The sequence below is a fragment of the Panthera leo genome, chromosome D4 (genome assembly GCF_018350215.1).
Source record: "Panthera leo isolate Ple1 chromosome D4, P.leo_Ple1_pat1.1, whole genome shotgun sequence".
Lineage (NCBI taxonomy): Eukaryota > Metazoa > Chordata > Mammalia > Carnivora > Felidae > Panthera > Panthera leo.
The window spans coordinates 18,592,088-18,605,704 of NC_056691.1; the positions used below are offsets into that span (position 1 = coordinate 18,592,088).

Genomic DNA, 13,617 nt, shown 5'->3' on the forward strand with positions numbered 1-13,617 from the left:
CGGTCTCAGGACTGGACAGAAATACTAACGGATCTAGTCTGGAATGCCTGCACCTTTCATCTCAAGGACTCTAAGAAGCTTCCCTGCCAACCTATCTCATGATATTAGATGTTAGAGGCAGCAGAATAGGCTGGGCAGACTTGGTGTGGTAGTTAAGATCGGGGGAGCCTAACTTTTAGTCTCTGAACCACACAGAGGAAGATCCAAGGCACCGAGAAGCTGTGTTTGCTGATCCACCCAGTGCGGTTTTGCAGATACTTTTAGTGGCCCATTCCCTTCCCTGCCTCTCTCCAATCCACTCATGCTTTAATTCAACCAAGATTTGCAGATTCCAGGCAGGTATGCCTAAAAACTAGCCTCGTTTGTTTTTAGTAACATTTTATATGGAGTACACACTACGTGCAAAGTGTTGTGTGGCACTCCTTGACCTTAATGTTTCTCACCTCCTTCTAGTAAACCAACCTGGGTGGGTGCGCGTGCTGGCACCTGCCCTCTTCAGATACAGATCACTCTGAATCTGCACCTGTCCACCCACTTACTAGTTTTTATTGAGCCACTACAATGCGGTATGATTTGCTCAAGCCTCTTGCCCTACGTCTTCGTTCATGCTAAAAACACTCTGTTCTTTTTACGTCTAGTACAAGCGTGGCTCACGGTCCCAAGAAGCATCTGAAGCCTGTTGAAGCTCCAAAGCATCGGAGGCTGGAACAGCTGACCGATGTGTTTGCTCCTGGTCCATCTACCGGTCCCCACGAGCCGAGAGAACATCCTCCCTCGTCTCCTTCTAAGGAACAGACTTCAGTCTGCCCTAACAGGAAATTAAGGAAAGAAGATCCGCATGCGGCAGTTCATTAAGATTAATGGCGAGATCCTGGGGCGCCCGGGGTGGCTCAGTCGGTTAAGCGGCCGACTGCGGCTCAGGTCATGATCCCACAGTTCGTGGGTTCGAGCCGCAGGTCCGGCTCTGTGCTGACAGCTCGGAGGAGCCTGGAGCCGACCTCGGATTCTGTGTCTCCCTCTCTCTCTGCCCCTCACCCACGCGTGCTCTGTTTCTCTCTGTCTCAAAAATAAAGAAACATAAACTTAAAAAAAAAAAAAAAGACGAATGGCAAGATCCAAAGTGACAGCCTACTCTGCTGATGGATGTCATCAGCACTGACAAGACCAAAGAGAACTTCTGCCTGATCTGTGACACCAAGGGTTGCTTTGCTGTTCCTCGTATTACACCTGACGAGGCCAAGTACAGGTTGTGCAAAGCGACAAAGATCTTTGTGAACATAAAAGGAATCCCTGATCTGGTGACCCGTGACGCTTGAACCATCTGCTGCCCTGAGCCCCTCGTCAAAGTGAATGCTGCCATTCAGATTAATCTGGAGACTGGCAAACAGAACAGCCAAACAGAGCAAGGGGTGAACGGGTCTCTAGATGACATACTCGGAAGGCTCTTTGTCCTTAATTAGCATTAATATGGCATGATTGATTGCCAAAACAAACAGCTTACTAAATATCAGGCATTGCACCAGGCCCTGATATACAGTGGTGGACAAAATCATACAGAGACCTATTTTTTACTCTGATGAATCAGACAAACATGCCCAATAGAAATATAACGACACGCTGAGGTAAGTGATCCAAAATCATGACCAAAAAAACCAACCTATACTCATGAAATGAGGCAGGGGGGATGGGGAAGGGTCCTTCGGTGAGACTTCCTTTCTTCACCTAACCTGAAGAAGGGGCAGGGGTTTTTTATGCCAAAGGGGGCAAGAGGAGAAGCCACAAGAGTCTGAGCGACACATTGGGCCAGATCCCGGGGTCTTGCTAAGAGTGCTATTGTTCTCCAAAGAGCAATGGAAAGGTCACGAGGTTTCTAGAGGTGCAGAAGACGCTCCCTGGCAGCGGCGGGAGAGTGGTCATCCTGATGAGTTAGTGATGCCAGGGGCAGGGTGGGTGGGGGTGGGATGAAGGAAAAGGATGTTTCCAGCTGGGCAAACTGGATGAGCAACAAATGCCATTCGCTGAGACAGAAGCAGCCAGGTTCTTCGATGAAGGCTGTAGATACAGTCGTTTGGCTTTACAATAAACCTGCAGAGTGGGTATCGCTATTCCATTTTTTTCAGATTAAAAACCCAAGACTGTGTTACCAGCTTAGTTTTTCTAACCCGGGCTTTGTGGGTCGGATTTTTCAGAGCAATCTAGCACCCAGCTTGCCTCTCAAGATCTCTTAAGGAGAAAGATACCTCCCCTGGAAACCAAAGCCCAAAGCCACAGGGCTCAGACAGAAATGGATTTGGCACAGTGCCAGAGATTCTGAGCGGGCTACTCCAGGACCTGAGGCAGGGAAGCCATGTACGGTTGTGCAATTGTGTACTGCACGAACCCAGAGGGTGCCAGTCATATCAAACTCCATGCGAATGCTGCTGCCTGAATTTGAATGCCCCTCCCCAGTTTCTGTTCAAAGAACACTCCAAACTCTATGACTCTACCACAAACCCCACGGTCTGCACAGAATCAATGACCAAGTCAACACCATGCACTTTATTTCTCGGGTCCCCAGATGGTCTTTCCTCTTTTGCAGCCTTCATCTTTTGCAGACCCGGGTAGTTCTCCCTCCCCCTTTTCACTGCTCAACTAGCACACCAGGGAGGAGAGGATGTCCAGGGAGAGTGATGCCTCTATCCCCAAGCCACCATTGCTTACAAGAGCTCTCCAGACCGGTCGGCCAAACCCCACACAACGTTAACATCTGCCCAAACAAATGTTACAAATGGAAATAAACAGGTTATTCCAAAGCTGTCGCCTTTTTACCTAGTTAGCATAAAATGTTCCCAAGTCCTTAATTAAATGGTGTCCTTGCTCACCTAATCACATCCTTCAAGACCCAAGGTGCTGTCTGAACGGCAGGGACCAATCCTTTACCTTTGAGGCAGACCAGTCCACCGTGAGATTTACACTGAAAAAGTCTGACTCTTCTCTGCAGGCCCCGGGGCTGGATAACCCACAGCCCTGGGTCTGAAAGCCGCGGCAGTGACAAATGCAACTGACTCCAGCACTAAAGCGATCGTGGGCTTTTTTCCTCATCAGCCCTTAAGGGACTGGCGCCACATTCACAGAAGTGCTTTGGATTCCCGAGTCTCCTTCCCTGCTCTGGAAGGCTCTGGCAAAGTCTCAAGTGCACCGGCCCTCGCTCATGGATGGGGAGGGAGCTGATCCCGTGGCCTGCGGTCAGAACGAGCTCAGCTCCCCAAGTGAAACTGCTGTGGCAGCAGCTCTATCACCCCTAGCCCTTTCCACAGCGGCCCCCTCAAATACCTGCAACGGTCATCTGCAACATGGACAACTCTTCTTCCCATAAAAGAATCAGGAATAGATTCCTCCAGGGTCAAGATGATGCCTCTGTAGACACACGGCAATGTGTTTCTTTCTTTCTTTCTTTCTTAAAAAACCCCACCTCCTCTACAACTCTAACGCGGTCGTTCTTTTAGAGTTTTCGAACGTGCTTTCTTGTCCCTGTGCCACACAGCACAGAGTCCACGTTGACATTCAGGTCACCCAGGACTGTTCTCCTGTAGAAGTCCCCATGGTCACTAATACCCACTGCAGAACTGACCACTTCACCGGCAGCTGTCGCTGCTGAAGAGACAGATGTATCCCTCAGACTGTAGTGGCCGCCCTATCCCCACCCTTTCTTTGAAAACAGCATTCCTGTGACATTAATGTGGCCTGGATCCATCCTGTGGCAGCTGACACTCCTCCACCCACCCCCACACATACCCAAGGCTGACTGGTGATCTACATCATAGGGCATGTGGACTGCAGTGACCCCCCACCCCCACCCCAACCCATCAGCAGCTGCTTGAACTGAATCAGCCGGTGGGATCCAGGCAGTAAGAGGCTCGGTAGCCAGCCCACAAGTGTGGGGACCTTGGTTTCCCATCAGCCTGAACCCCAGGGCTCTGATTCTTCATTTATTTCATCCCCCCCCCCCCCCACACACACACAAAGTTCATAGGAACTTGGACCATTTACTGCCATCATGAGGTCATCTTGGCCTGAATGCTTTTCTGAGCCCATCACCATGAAATGGAGGGACATTTCCCAAATCACAGTCTAGGGCAGGGAGCCCTTATTCCCTGCCCCCCCTCCATTTCTCTTACCATCGAAATGCTACGACTAAGAATAAGACACCACCATAGAAACGGCATAACTGAAAAAGGAGAGCATGGCTAAAACTTCAGGACAAGCCTGGAACTATCAGACTTGATCTCCGTCCTTCTTCCAGGCTCTGAATGGGCAGGTGGAAGAAAAGCCAGGTGGGCCCTGGCAGGAAAAAAAAAAAAAAAAAAGAAAGTGTGTTTTTATTCTCATTTCCAGTTCTAGCAATGAGTGTCCACCCCAGAGACATAGCTGCGAGCTCACATCAGGGGAGTGAATCCTGGCTTCTCTGCTGGCTTGACTGTTGAACCATCATTGTGTCCACCTCCTACTCGTCATTCTGTATTTGCCAGGGAGGTGCCATCTCAGAAGACTGTGCTTGGAATAAGTGACGACTTCCCTTGCTGCCCTCCAGTCAGCTAAGATTTTTTTTACCAAGAAGAACCGGGCACCCAAGCATGTACCAACCAGGCAGAAGGCAGGCCCCCTAGAGAACCATTGGAGAACCAGGAAGGAGCGATCCCTCTGAGGCCACACTCGGGGTCCACTTTTGCCACTTCTGATAAACACAGCATATTCTCAGGAAGGAAGGGTGTGTATCAGAAGGAGAGATTTGGGGGGGAGGGGTTGGGATTACGTCCCCGAACATGCGTCAGCTTAAGGATCAGCCGGACCAGACTAGGATGAAAAAGGTTTGAGGGCATGCTCTCCCGATTTCAACAGACGCAAGCCTGAAAATACCGGATAAAAATTCAAAAACATCCCTTCCCCTTCAAAGATCTCCACTCAACACAAGGGCCTGGCCTAGAATGGGAAAGCTGATGCTCCCCTCACAATAACAGATGAATAATAAATATTCCTGGTCAGGAGGAAAAGAGACGCACAATGTCTCCCAAGTTTTGATCATTGGAAATTTTATCTATGACTAACAAATGCAAAATGGTTGCAATTCAAAACTTCTCTTGCCTATTGGAATTAGCTAGTTCCAATGGTGGGTGAGGTTATGTTAGGACTTTGGAAAGAACACTGACAATTTCAAACTATTGAAAGATACACATCATGATTACAGAATAGCAAAGCGAGAAATCAAGTAGGTAGGAAAACAACCTGTCAATTAGATTCTTTAAAGGTATCATAGGGATAAGCCTATATTAACTTCTGATGGAAAACAGCTTTCTGATGGAAAACACCTCAGTTCTATCTAATTCTGGCCTAATGAGGCCAGCATAATTTCTTCTCCTTCAAATGCTTTCTGAAGTATTAGCCTGATTTTTTAAAATCTTACTAATTGATTAGGAATGTGCCCACAAATGAACGTCATAATTACTGACTTAATTTCTTCCTCCAAAACAAAGATTATCTGTCATCTAAAACGAAAGGTTATCTTGAACTATAGTTAATGTTGCAATTAGGTAAAAGTTTTATTTTCCTGGAAAAGATCATTTGTCAGGGGCAATGTGACACCAAAAGTGACCAGAACACCTTTCCTGCGGCTGAATACGAAAGCCTCATTGAGAGTCTAACAAGAAACCTATTCCAAGAAAAAATAAAATTAGCAGTAATTGTTCTCCTGGCTAACACAGGAAACTAGAAACAGTATTTCAAACAACCACTTCTCTTTCCTGTCTTTTTTTTTAATGATAGAGAGCAAATTGCTCGTCTAATGAAGGGACTCGGTAAATAAACTTACCCATTACTTTCAACTGATTGCTCTGAAACAGGGAATTTTTCCAGGCCTGCAATTGTTCTTTGGCAATGAGGCAAGGGGCGCCTGGGTGGCTCAGTCGGTCAAGCGTCCGACTTCGGCTCACCGTTCATGGGTTCAAGCCCCGCGTCGGACTCTGTGCTGACAGCTCAGAGCCTGGAGCCTGCTTTGGATTCTGTGTCTCCCTCTCTCTCTGCCCCTCCCCTGTTCATGCTCTGCCTCTCTCTGTCTCAAAAATAATAAATAAAAACATTTTAAAAAAAAAGAAATGAGGCAAATCTCTTGCTCACATCAGACCCCACAATCTAAATGTTTATTGTTAAAATAAACGTTTCAGGAGTGAAACACAGGTGCAGTCTAAATCGATGTGTATCACTGATGCCCAATCATTCTCATCCACCACCAACAAACAACAACAACAAACAAGTAAATAAGTTGTCACGATCGACTTCTTTTTGACCGTTTCTCCCTCATCATTAGGTAAAGAACAGGGAGTTTACTTACGCTATCAGAAATGCAAGTGAGTGCGAGTGCTCTCGTAACACTATAAGGGGGTCAGTAATAAACACACAAATGACCACAAACTTTCTGAAATCCCCACAATGGTTTGAGTCTCTGGGACACTTGAGGTAGAAAACAAAATACTTACTACTTACCTTAGCATTAATCAACTCTCACGTCTTGTAAAAGATACTTAGAGTTAAATCAGTGTAAGACTTGGGTCTGCGCTCCCTTTGTTGTGCAAAGATAAATGAGGGACTGTAACAATCCTGCAACTACCCTGCCTTGTGATTAAGACGTCACCTTCATGGTGACTTTGTATTTTGTCTTCTCTGAAGGTTTAAAGGTTAAAGGCATCATAAATTATGCATTTCCTCCTCTGCCAGGCCCATAAAACGTACTTTCACTGTTCACGAAAGATATTGCTTCTAAATGAGCGGAGGCTTTTTCCTAAGTGTTGAAACAGAAACATTCCCATTATGTTTATTACTGCTATGCTGGAGAGCCAAAACAGTTTGGAATTAGGAAGCCGCTAGAATCTGTTCCAGAATGTGTAGCAACTGTAAACGCACACAATAAAATCACAGTTCACTCTTTGGACAGTGGTTCAGTGGTACCCGCCAACATGCTGGTCTCTTCCCAAGAGAACAACAACAACATGCTGCCCCACATCGGCAGCAACAGTTGGGGTTTTCCCCTTCTGCCTCTACCCAAGTTACAGATCTGAACAGGGACCTGAACAGGGCCCTGAACAGGGACGGGAGAGGCACATGAGTCACACGAGATCATCCCTTACTTCTGCCCTGGAGCAAGCTCTTTGTGGGGGACGCTTGGGTAAACTGCGCATTCGCAGGAACGTCCTTCCTAGCAGCACCCTAACTTCCTCTCTTACGCTTTGCCACCGCCTCCAGCTAAAGTACAGTTCTAAGGGTTTCTTCCCCACCCCACCCCCCCTCCCGCTTTACACTTACAGGTACTGCATCTGCAGAAGGCTGGGCTCTTTCTTCCAAAGGAGCACCACACCCATTAACCCTCTAGCCTTCAGAAGCAAATTGAAGTTTGGCCGGACGTACCTTTCTCCAACCTCAGGCCAAAGGACCCAAAACTGGGCACACAGGACCCAACTTCCGTCAGGCCACGACCACCCCCAGCTCCGCACTTCGCGGGGGCAGGATTCTGGAGAGAGACTGCTAGCCGTAAGGACCCGAGCTCCAAAGATTCTTTCCAGGCTTAGCCCACACACCCTGACAACTAAGTGGCAAAGTTGTTTCTTCCTCCTCTGCTGCAATGCCCTTTCCCCTTCATCAGCGCGCGCGGGCGCGCACACACACACACACACACACACACCACAGGTACACACACGCACGCACACAGCCTTGCTCCCCCAACTTACCAGTTTAGATTTGGCGCGTTGCAAAAATTCTTCCATGTCGTTGAGAGACGTTTGGACTAGGGGTACCCGGCGGGGCACAGAGGAAGATCTCTGCCCCGCGGAGAGAAGCGGGGTCTCGGGAAACTGGCTGGCCGGAGCGCAGCGACCGCTGTTCCCTCCTGCCGCTCGGAGGCGGCTGAGGCTGTGGCTGCGCCCTCGGCTGTCGCCTTCCTGGGCTCCCTGCCCCACCCCCGCGCTCGGCCGCCCGCTCTGGGCGTCGACTCTGCCCTAATAAGGAAAGTGGGTGTGCCGCCCGGGAGCCCCAGGGCGCGCCCCGCGCGCTCACTGGCACGCGCCTGCGGGGCCGGGGCTCGGGGGCCCGGGCTCCGGGCCGGGCGCGAGGGCGGGGGTGTTGGGGGATGGCGAGGGGCTCCTCCGCCAATCGCAGGGCCCCGCTGCGGCCTCCTGACGTGGCGCGCCGAAAGATGCTGCAACCATGGACAGCGCCCAGAAGCGCGAGCCAAGTGCAAGGGGCTGCTGCATAGGGAGGCTCTGCCGCAGGCACCGCCGCCGTCAGCCAGAGGAGGTGGGAAGAGGGAGAGAGGGAAAAGAGGTCCCCGGAGAGCCCCCCTCCTCGGCCAGCGCCTCCCTGGCTGGCTGGCACGTTACAGAGAGCTCCAGCGGCCACTTAATGAGCTGGCTCTGCGGGCCTGGCCGGGGGATGCACTCAGCTAGATTGGAGGTGGGGGGGTTATTGCTGAGCTCAAAGCAGTACGACCTTGATGGAAAATAATCAGGAGAGCCGGCTGGGAGGTTGTGCTAGGATGCATCTTTTCTTTTTACCCTCACAACATACCCACCCAGCAACGGGCATCCACGATTCACCCCGGGCGAGGTGTCCTTATGTTGGTCCTGGGCTGAAGCGTAAGATACTTCTGCAGTCCCCATCCACTCTCTGACGTGCAGGCTCAGGGAGAGCTGGGGCAACAGAACCTCCCTACTGCATAAGGGTCTGTGTCCTACAAGATCCTCAGATAATTTCTATGCACATTAAAGTTTTAAAGCTACTGCAATAAACACTTACGTGTATAAGTATGAACCCTATTTTAAGCCATGGAGTTTTGTAGTGTGTATTCTCTAGCCTTATCAAGTCCTAGGAACCTCAGGCTTTCTCGTACATCTAGGCTGTAATACCCTTCCTGCCCTCTCACCAGCTCCCACGGCCCCGCTGACTCATGCCTCAGCTGCCAGCTTAGAGAAGTGGTCTCAACCTTGACTGCGTGTTGAAATCACATTATAACATCCAGAGCTTTACAACTACTGATTCCTATGCTCTATTCCCAGACCGACTGAGTCAATGTCTCTGGAGAGGGGCCACCGCGACAGTGGTAGGAGTGCTCCCAGCGATTCTAATGTGCAGCCCAGGTATGACCTCTGGTTCTCAAACTTCAGCGTGTATCCAAACCACTCAGAGATGTAATAAAACAGAGATCTTGGTGTCTCATCCCCAGGATTTCAGGCTTAATAGGTCTGGTTTCACGGGCCTGAGAATTTCCATTTTTAAAGGTATCCCAGAGTTTGCTGATACCGCTTAGAAATTCTCTTCCCCCAGGAAGCCCCTCCCCTGGACATATCCTTCTTTCCCACTCCTACACGGAGCCAGTTGCCTGTTTTATAGCAACCTGTATTTTCTGCTCTACTCTAACTCACCCAATTACTTGTCTGTGTTCTCCACCAGGCTGTGAGCTCCACGAGAACCAGGACTTCGCCTGTCACGTTCATTGATGAATCCCTAACACAAGTCATATATAAATCCCCAATAAATGCACTTTAGTGAATACATGTACATATGGGAGGTTCTTTGATCTCTCATATGCTCTGTGTATGTGTGTGTGTGTGTGTGTGTGTGTGCGCGCGCACGCGAGCATGTGTGATTATCCAATTATTTTCTTATTCAGGAGGACCCAATGAAAAAACATCAGCAGAGTCTAGAGATCTGATTAGAGGAGAGCGATAGGAATATTAAGCTCCGGTTTACATTCCGGTGATGAGCTGTGAGAAAGCTGCAGATCCTATCTATTTCTTCGGGGACTTAAGTAATTCAAAACCATCCAGGTAAAACACGTGTTTTGTCAGCCTTTAGATCAGTGAAGTTGATCACGATTCAAGCAATATTGCTGCGAAAAGTTTCCAGGAATTTCTTCCCTCTGACTCCATTGATGAATTTAGTGACACACATAATAGCCTATTCCTTTGACTTTTGATTTTAAACCTTCTGAGGAGGTATGCTACAGCCCTGAGATTAAAAAAAAAAAAAAAAAAAAAAAAATCCCGATAAGACTGCAATTCTAACACCTATCTCTCAGAGTTTCTCCTCCACCAACAAGGCCCCTGCAAAAGTTCATCAACATTTACCTCCTCCAACTGACCACATGTATTAGCTTCCTGAGGCTGCTGTAATAAATGACCACATGCTCAGCAGCTTAAAGCAACACGAATCTACTTTGCAGTTTTGTAGGTCAGAAGTCTGACACAGGTCTCACCAGGCCAAAAGCAAGGTTTTAGGTCAACTGAGCTGCATTCTTTTCCGGACACTCTAGAGCAGAATCCTTTTTTTTTTTTTTTTTTTTTTTTTATTATTAGTATTATTTAAAAAAATTTTTTTTCTGTTTGTTTTCTTGAAAACTGTTTCTAGAAGCAGCCCACATTTCTTCATTCAAGGTGCCTCCTCTATCTTCAAAGCTAGCAATGTTGCATCTCTCTGACTATGCTCTCATAGCCACCTCTCCTTCTGCCTCTCTGCCTCTACCTTCCTCTTCCTCTTCCTAAGGACCCTTGTGATTACATTGGACCTATTTGGATACTCCAGGATAATCTCCCCATTTTAAGGCCAGCTGATTAGCAACCTTAATTCCCCTTTGCCATAAAACCTAACCTATTCACAGCTATTAAGGATTAGGATGTGGACATCTTTGGGAAGTCATAATCTATATACCATACAACCCACATCCCAAGTTATTTGGTGGCTGTCAGCTTTCAATCCTCACTTTCTCATCATTCCACCACAGCCAGAAATCTAGTGCCTTTAACTAACTCTAATTAGAAATTGTCAGCCCTGGCTGCACAGTGGAATCGCCGGGGGTCTTTGGAAAATAGTGATGCTCCGGTCCCATCTCCAGAAAACCTCAACTGAGTGGTCTTGGGAGGATCAGTATTATCAGAAGGAGGCTGTATTAAAAAATACAGGCATCAGTATTTTTTAAAAGCTCATCAGAGAATTCTCTGTACAGTCATAGTTGGGAACCACTGCTGATGCTAGATAAACTGGCATTCCCTCATCACCCAGCTACAAAATGTGGTGCGCACTTTGATTTATAAATCTCTCCTACTCTTTTTGGCCTAATAGCTCCCAAGTCCTCAACTTTTGAAAGAGCCTCCATTAGATTCCTTCCTTCTGGTCCAAGGGCCACCAACGTAATTCCAATATTTGCGTCTGAGCCTAAAATCCATCCGTCTGCTTGACCGCATCCTTTGTTCTTCTCAACAGAACAATCCTTTCCTCTACTCCGTTCTTTTCACTCTCCTGGATTCCTCTCATTAAGACTCCTATCTGAGATCTCTCTATTTTTTCAATTAGTTAGCCTGAGTAGATTTTGTAGAATAGTTGGTATGGACTAAACAGTGTCTCCCAAAATCCATATGTCAAAGCCATAACTCCCGATGTCATGGTATTAGGATGTGGGACCTTTGGGAGGCAATTAGGTTTAGATGAGGTCATAAGAGTAGAGGCCCCAGGACAGGATTGGTCTCCTTATAAGAAAAGGAAGAGGGACCAGAGCTCTTGTGAACGTGCTCACGCTCTCTCTCCCTCTCTCTCCCTCCCTCTCCCTCTCTCTCTCTCTCTCCCTCCTTCCTTCCTTCCTTCCCCCACCCCAACATATGAGAACACAGCAAGAAGTGGTTGTCTGCAAGCCAGGAAGAGGATTCGCACCTGGAACCAAATCAGACATCTTAGTCTTGGACTTCCTGGCCTCCAGAACTGGGAAACATAACTGTCTGTTGTTTCCCCTGCTTGATTTATGGTATTTTGTTACAGCAGCCCAAGGACACTGATAAATGGTAGTGCTGGGAAAATGAAGACTACAGGGGTCATGTAATCCCATCCTCTCATTTTTCTGCACAGGTAACAAACCCAGAGTAGTTCAATATCCTGCTTGGGCTAATAGAGTTGCTTCAAAGCAGAGCCAGGGGTAGAACTCAGCTCTGTGTCATTCATTCCTCCAGCATTTATGGATCATCAGCTATGCTTGGGTGGGCACTGTGCCTCACCACGATGTAAAAGGCAAGATCCCTGCTCTCAAGGAGCTCATGGTTTAGTCACTCTCACACAAAGACAAATGCAGTGATTGAGAAACGCACCTGGCATTGTACTAGCTGAGACGCAATACCGTGTCATGACTATAATCTGGATGGTCATCCTCGCCGCGGTAGATTAAACAAGGCTGCAAATTCTTTGGCACTCCTCCCAATGGCAGGTCAGGTCTATTCTATGTTCTTGTCTTTTAATCTAGGGGAACTCTATAACTTCCTGAGCAATGACATACAGCTGAGACACCATGGCAGTTTCTGGGACCAAGCCTTAAGAGATTGGCAGTTTCCACTTCTTGCCTCCTGGAATACATACTCTTGGAACATAACCAATATGCCATGAGGAAGCCCAAGCAGCGACACGGAGAGGCCCACGTGGAGAACGACTAAGTGTGCTGGCTAACAGCCCAGTTGCCTACCGTGTGGGTGAGCCATCTTGAAATAGATTATCTAGTCCCAGACAAGCCGCCCTAGCTGATGTCATATGGAACACAGTCCAGCTTTCTCTGCTGAGTCCTGCCTAAATCCCTGACCCACAAAACTGTGGAATCTAATAAAACAACTGGTATTATAAGCCATTACATTTCTGGGTAACTTCGGGCTTAGTAACTTTAGGTAAGGTATCCTCTCTAGGCTTCAGCGTCTTCCTCTATAAAATAGGAATAATCCTCCCTCCTAGGAGTGCTGTGAAAGTTAAATGAATAATACATGCAAAGGGCATGTGTTTCTGGGCCTAGATGCCATTACAGTCATCATAAAGGATCTGTCAAATACAGAAGAAACTTAATGAAGAAGTTAGAAGTGAGGACAAGGGTATCCATGAAGAGAACCCAACAAGAGGGAAATCTCTGGGTCACCTGCCGATAGATCAATAGCCACTAAAAATGTGAAATCGTTTTACTATAGATGCATAGTATACCTTCTGTAGAATACATATAATGCAATAGGTTATATTATAATTTGTGTCTATCCTACGGCAAGCAACACCTCCTAAAAGTTACGCTCCTTTGGCAATCTGAGCTTCACACAATGACACGCCTATTTCAGAGGAAATCGCTGCAGATACTCTGGCTGGTGATTTTCCTCTGCAGTAACACATCTGCCTGCACTGTTCACCACTCCTGAAATGTAAGCTTCTTACGGCAAGGCTCGTTTTATATCCCCAAATTACCAGTCCGCATCCACACGTGGCTCTCATAAAAACACTGGGCTTTGCATCAACGCCAGGGAGCTTCTGTTGCAGTCGGGGCCGTGAGGGTGTCCCCCCCGCCCCCCTCCCAAAGTTTTCCTTCCCAGAGCTAGCTCCCCTGGAGCCCGCACCAGCGTGATATCAGCAAACGTGGAGGTGAGACCTGGCTGTGTGCTTTGGGGCAAGTTCACTGACCCCTCTGATCGTCAACCTCCTCATCTATGAATGGACAAAGGAATACTTGCCCTAGTTACTTTACAGGATTATAAAAATTCGAATGCTGACACTGCTACACTTACTGGAAAATGTTAACCACGGAGGGGAGCA

At 47.9% G+C, this 13,617-nt stretch overlaps 1 protein-coding gene and 1 pseudogene across 4 annotated transcripts in view; one reads left to right on the forward strand and one right to left on the reverse strand.

The window, feature by feature from the left end:
• Positions 1 to 3,355, forward strand: part of LOC122205490 — a 50,505-nt pseudogene extending 47,150 nt beyond the window's left edge.
• Positions 1 to 7,940, reverse strand: part of PRUNE2 (prune homolog 2 with BCH domain) — a 270,865-nt gene extending 262,925 nt beyond the window's left edge. For all 4 annotated transcript variants that reach the window (XM_042911941.1, XM_042911942.1, XM_042911940.1 and 1 more), the window contains exon 1: positions 7,755 to 7,940. In XM_042911941.1, the coding sequence (XP_042767875.1) occupies positions 7,755 to 7,790 (36 nt within the window). In that variant the 5' untranslated portion in view covers positions 7,791 to 7,940. The remainder of the gene's footprint in view (positions 1 to 7,754) is intronic.
• Between the last annotated feature and the right edge of the window lie 5,677 nt (positions 7,941 to 13,617).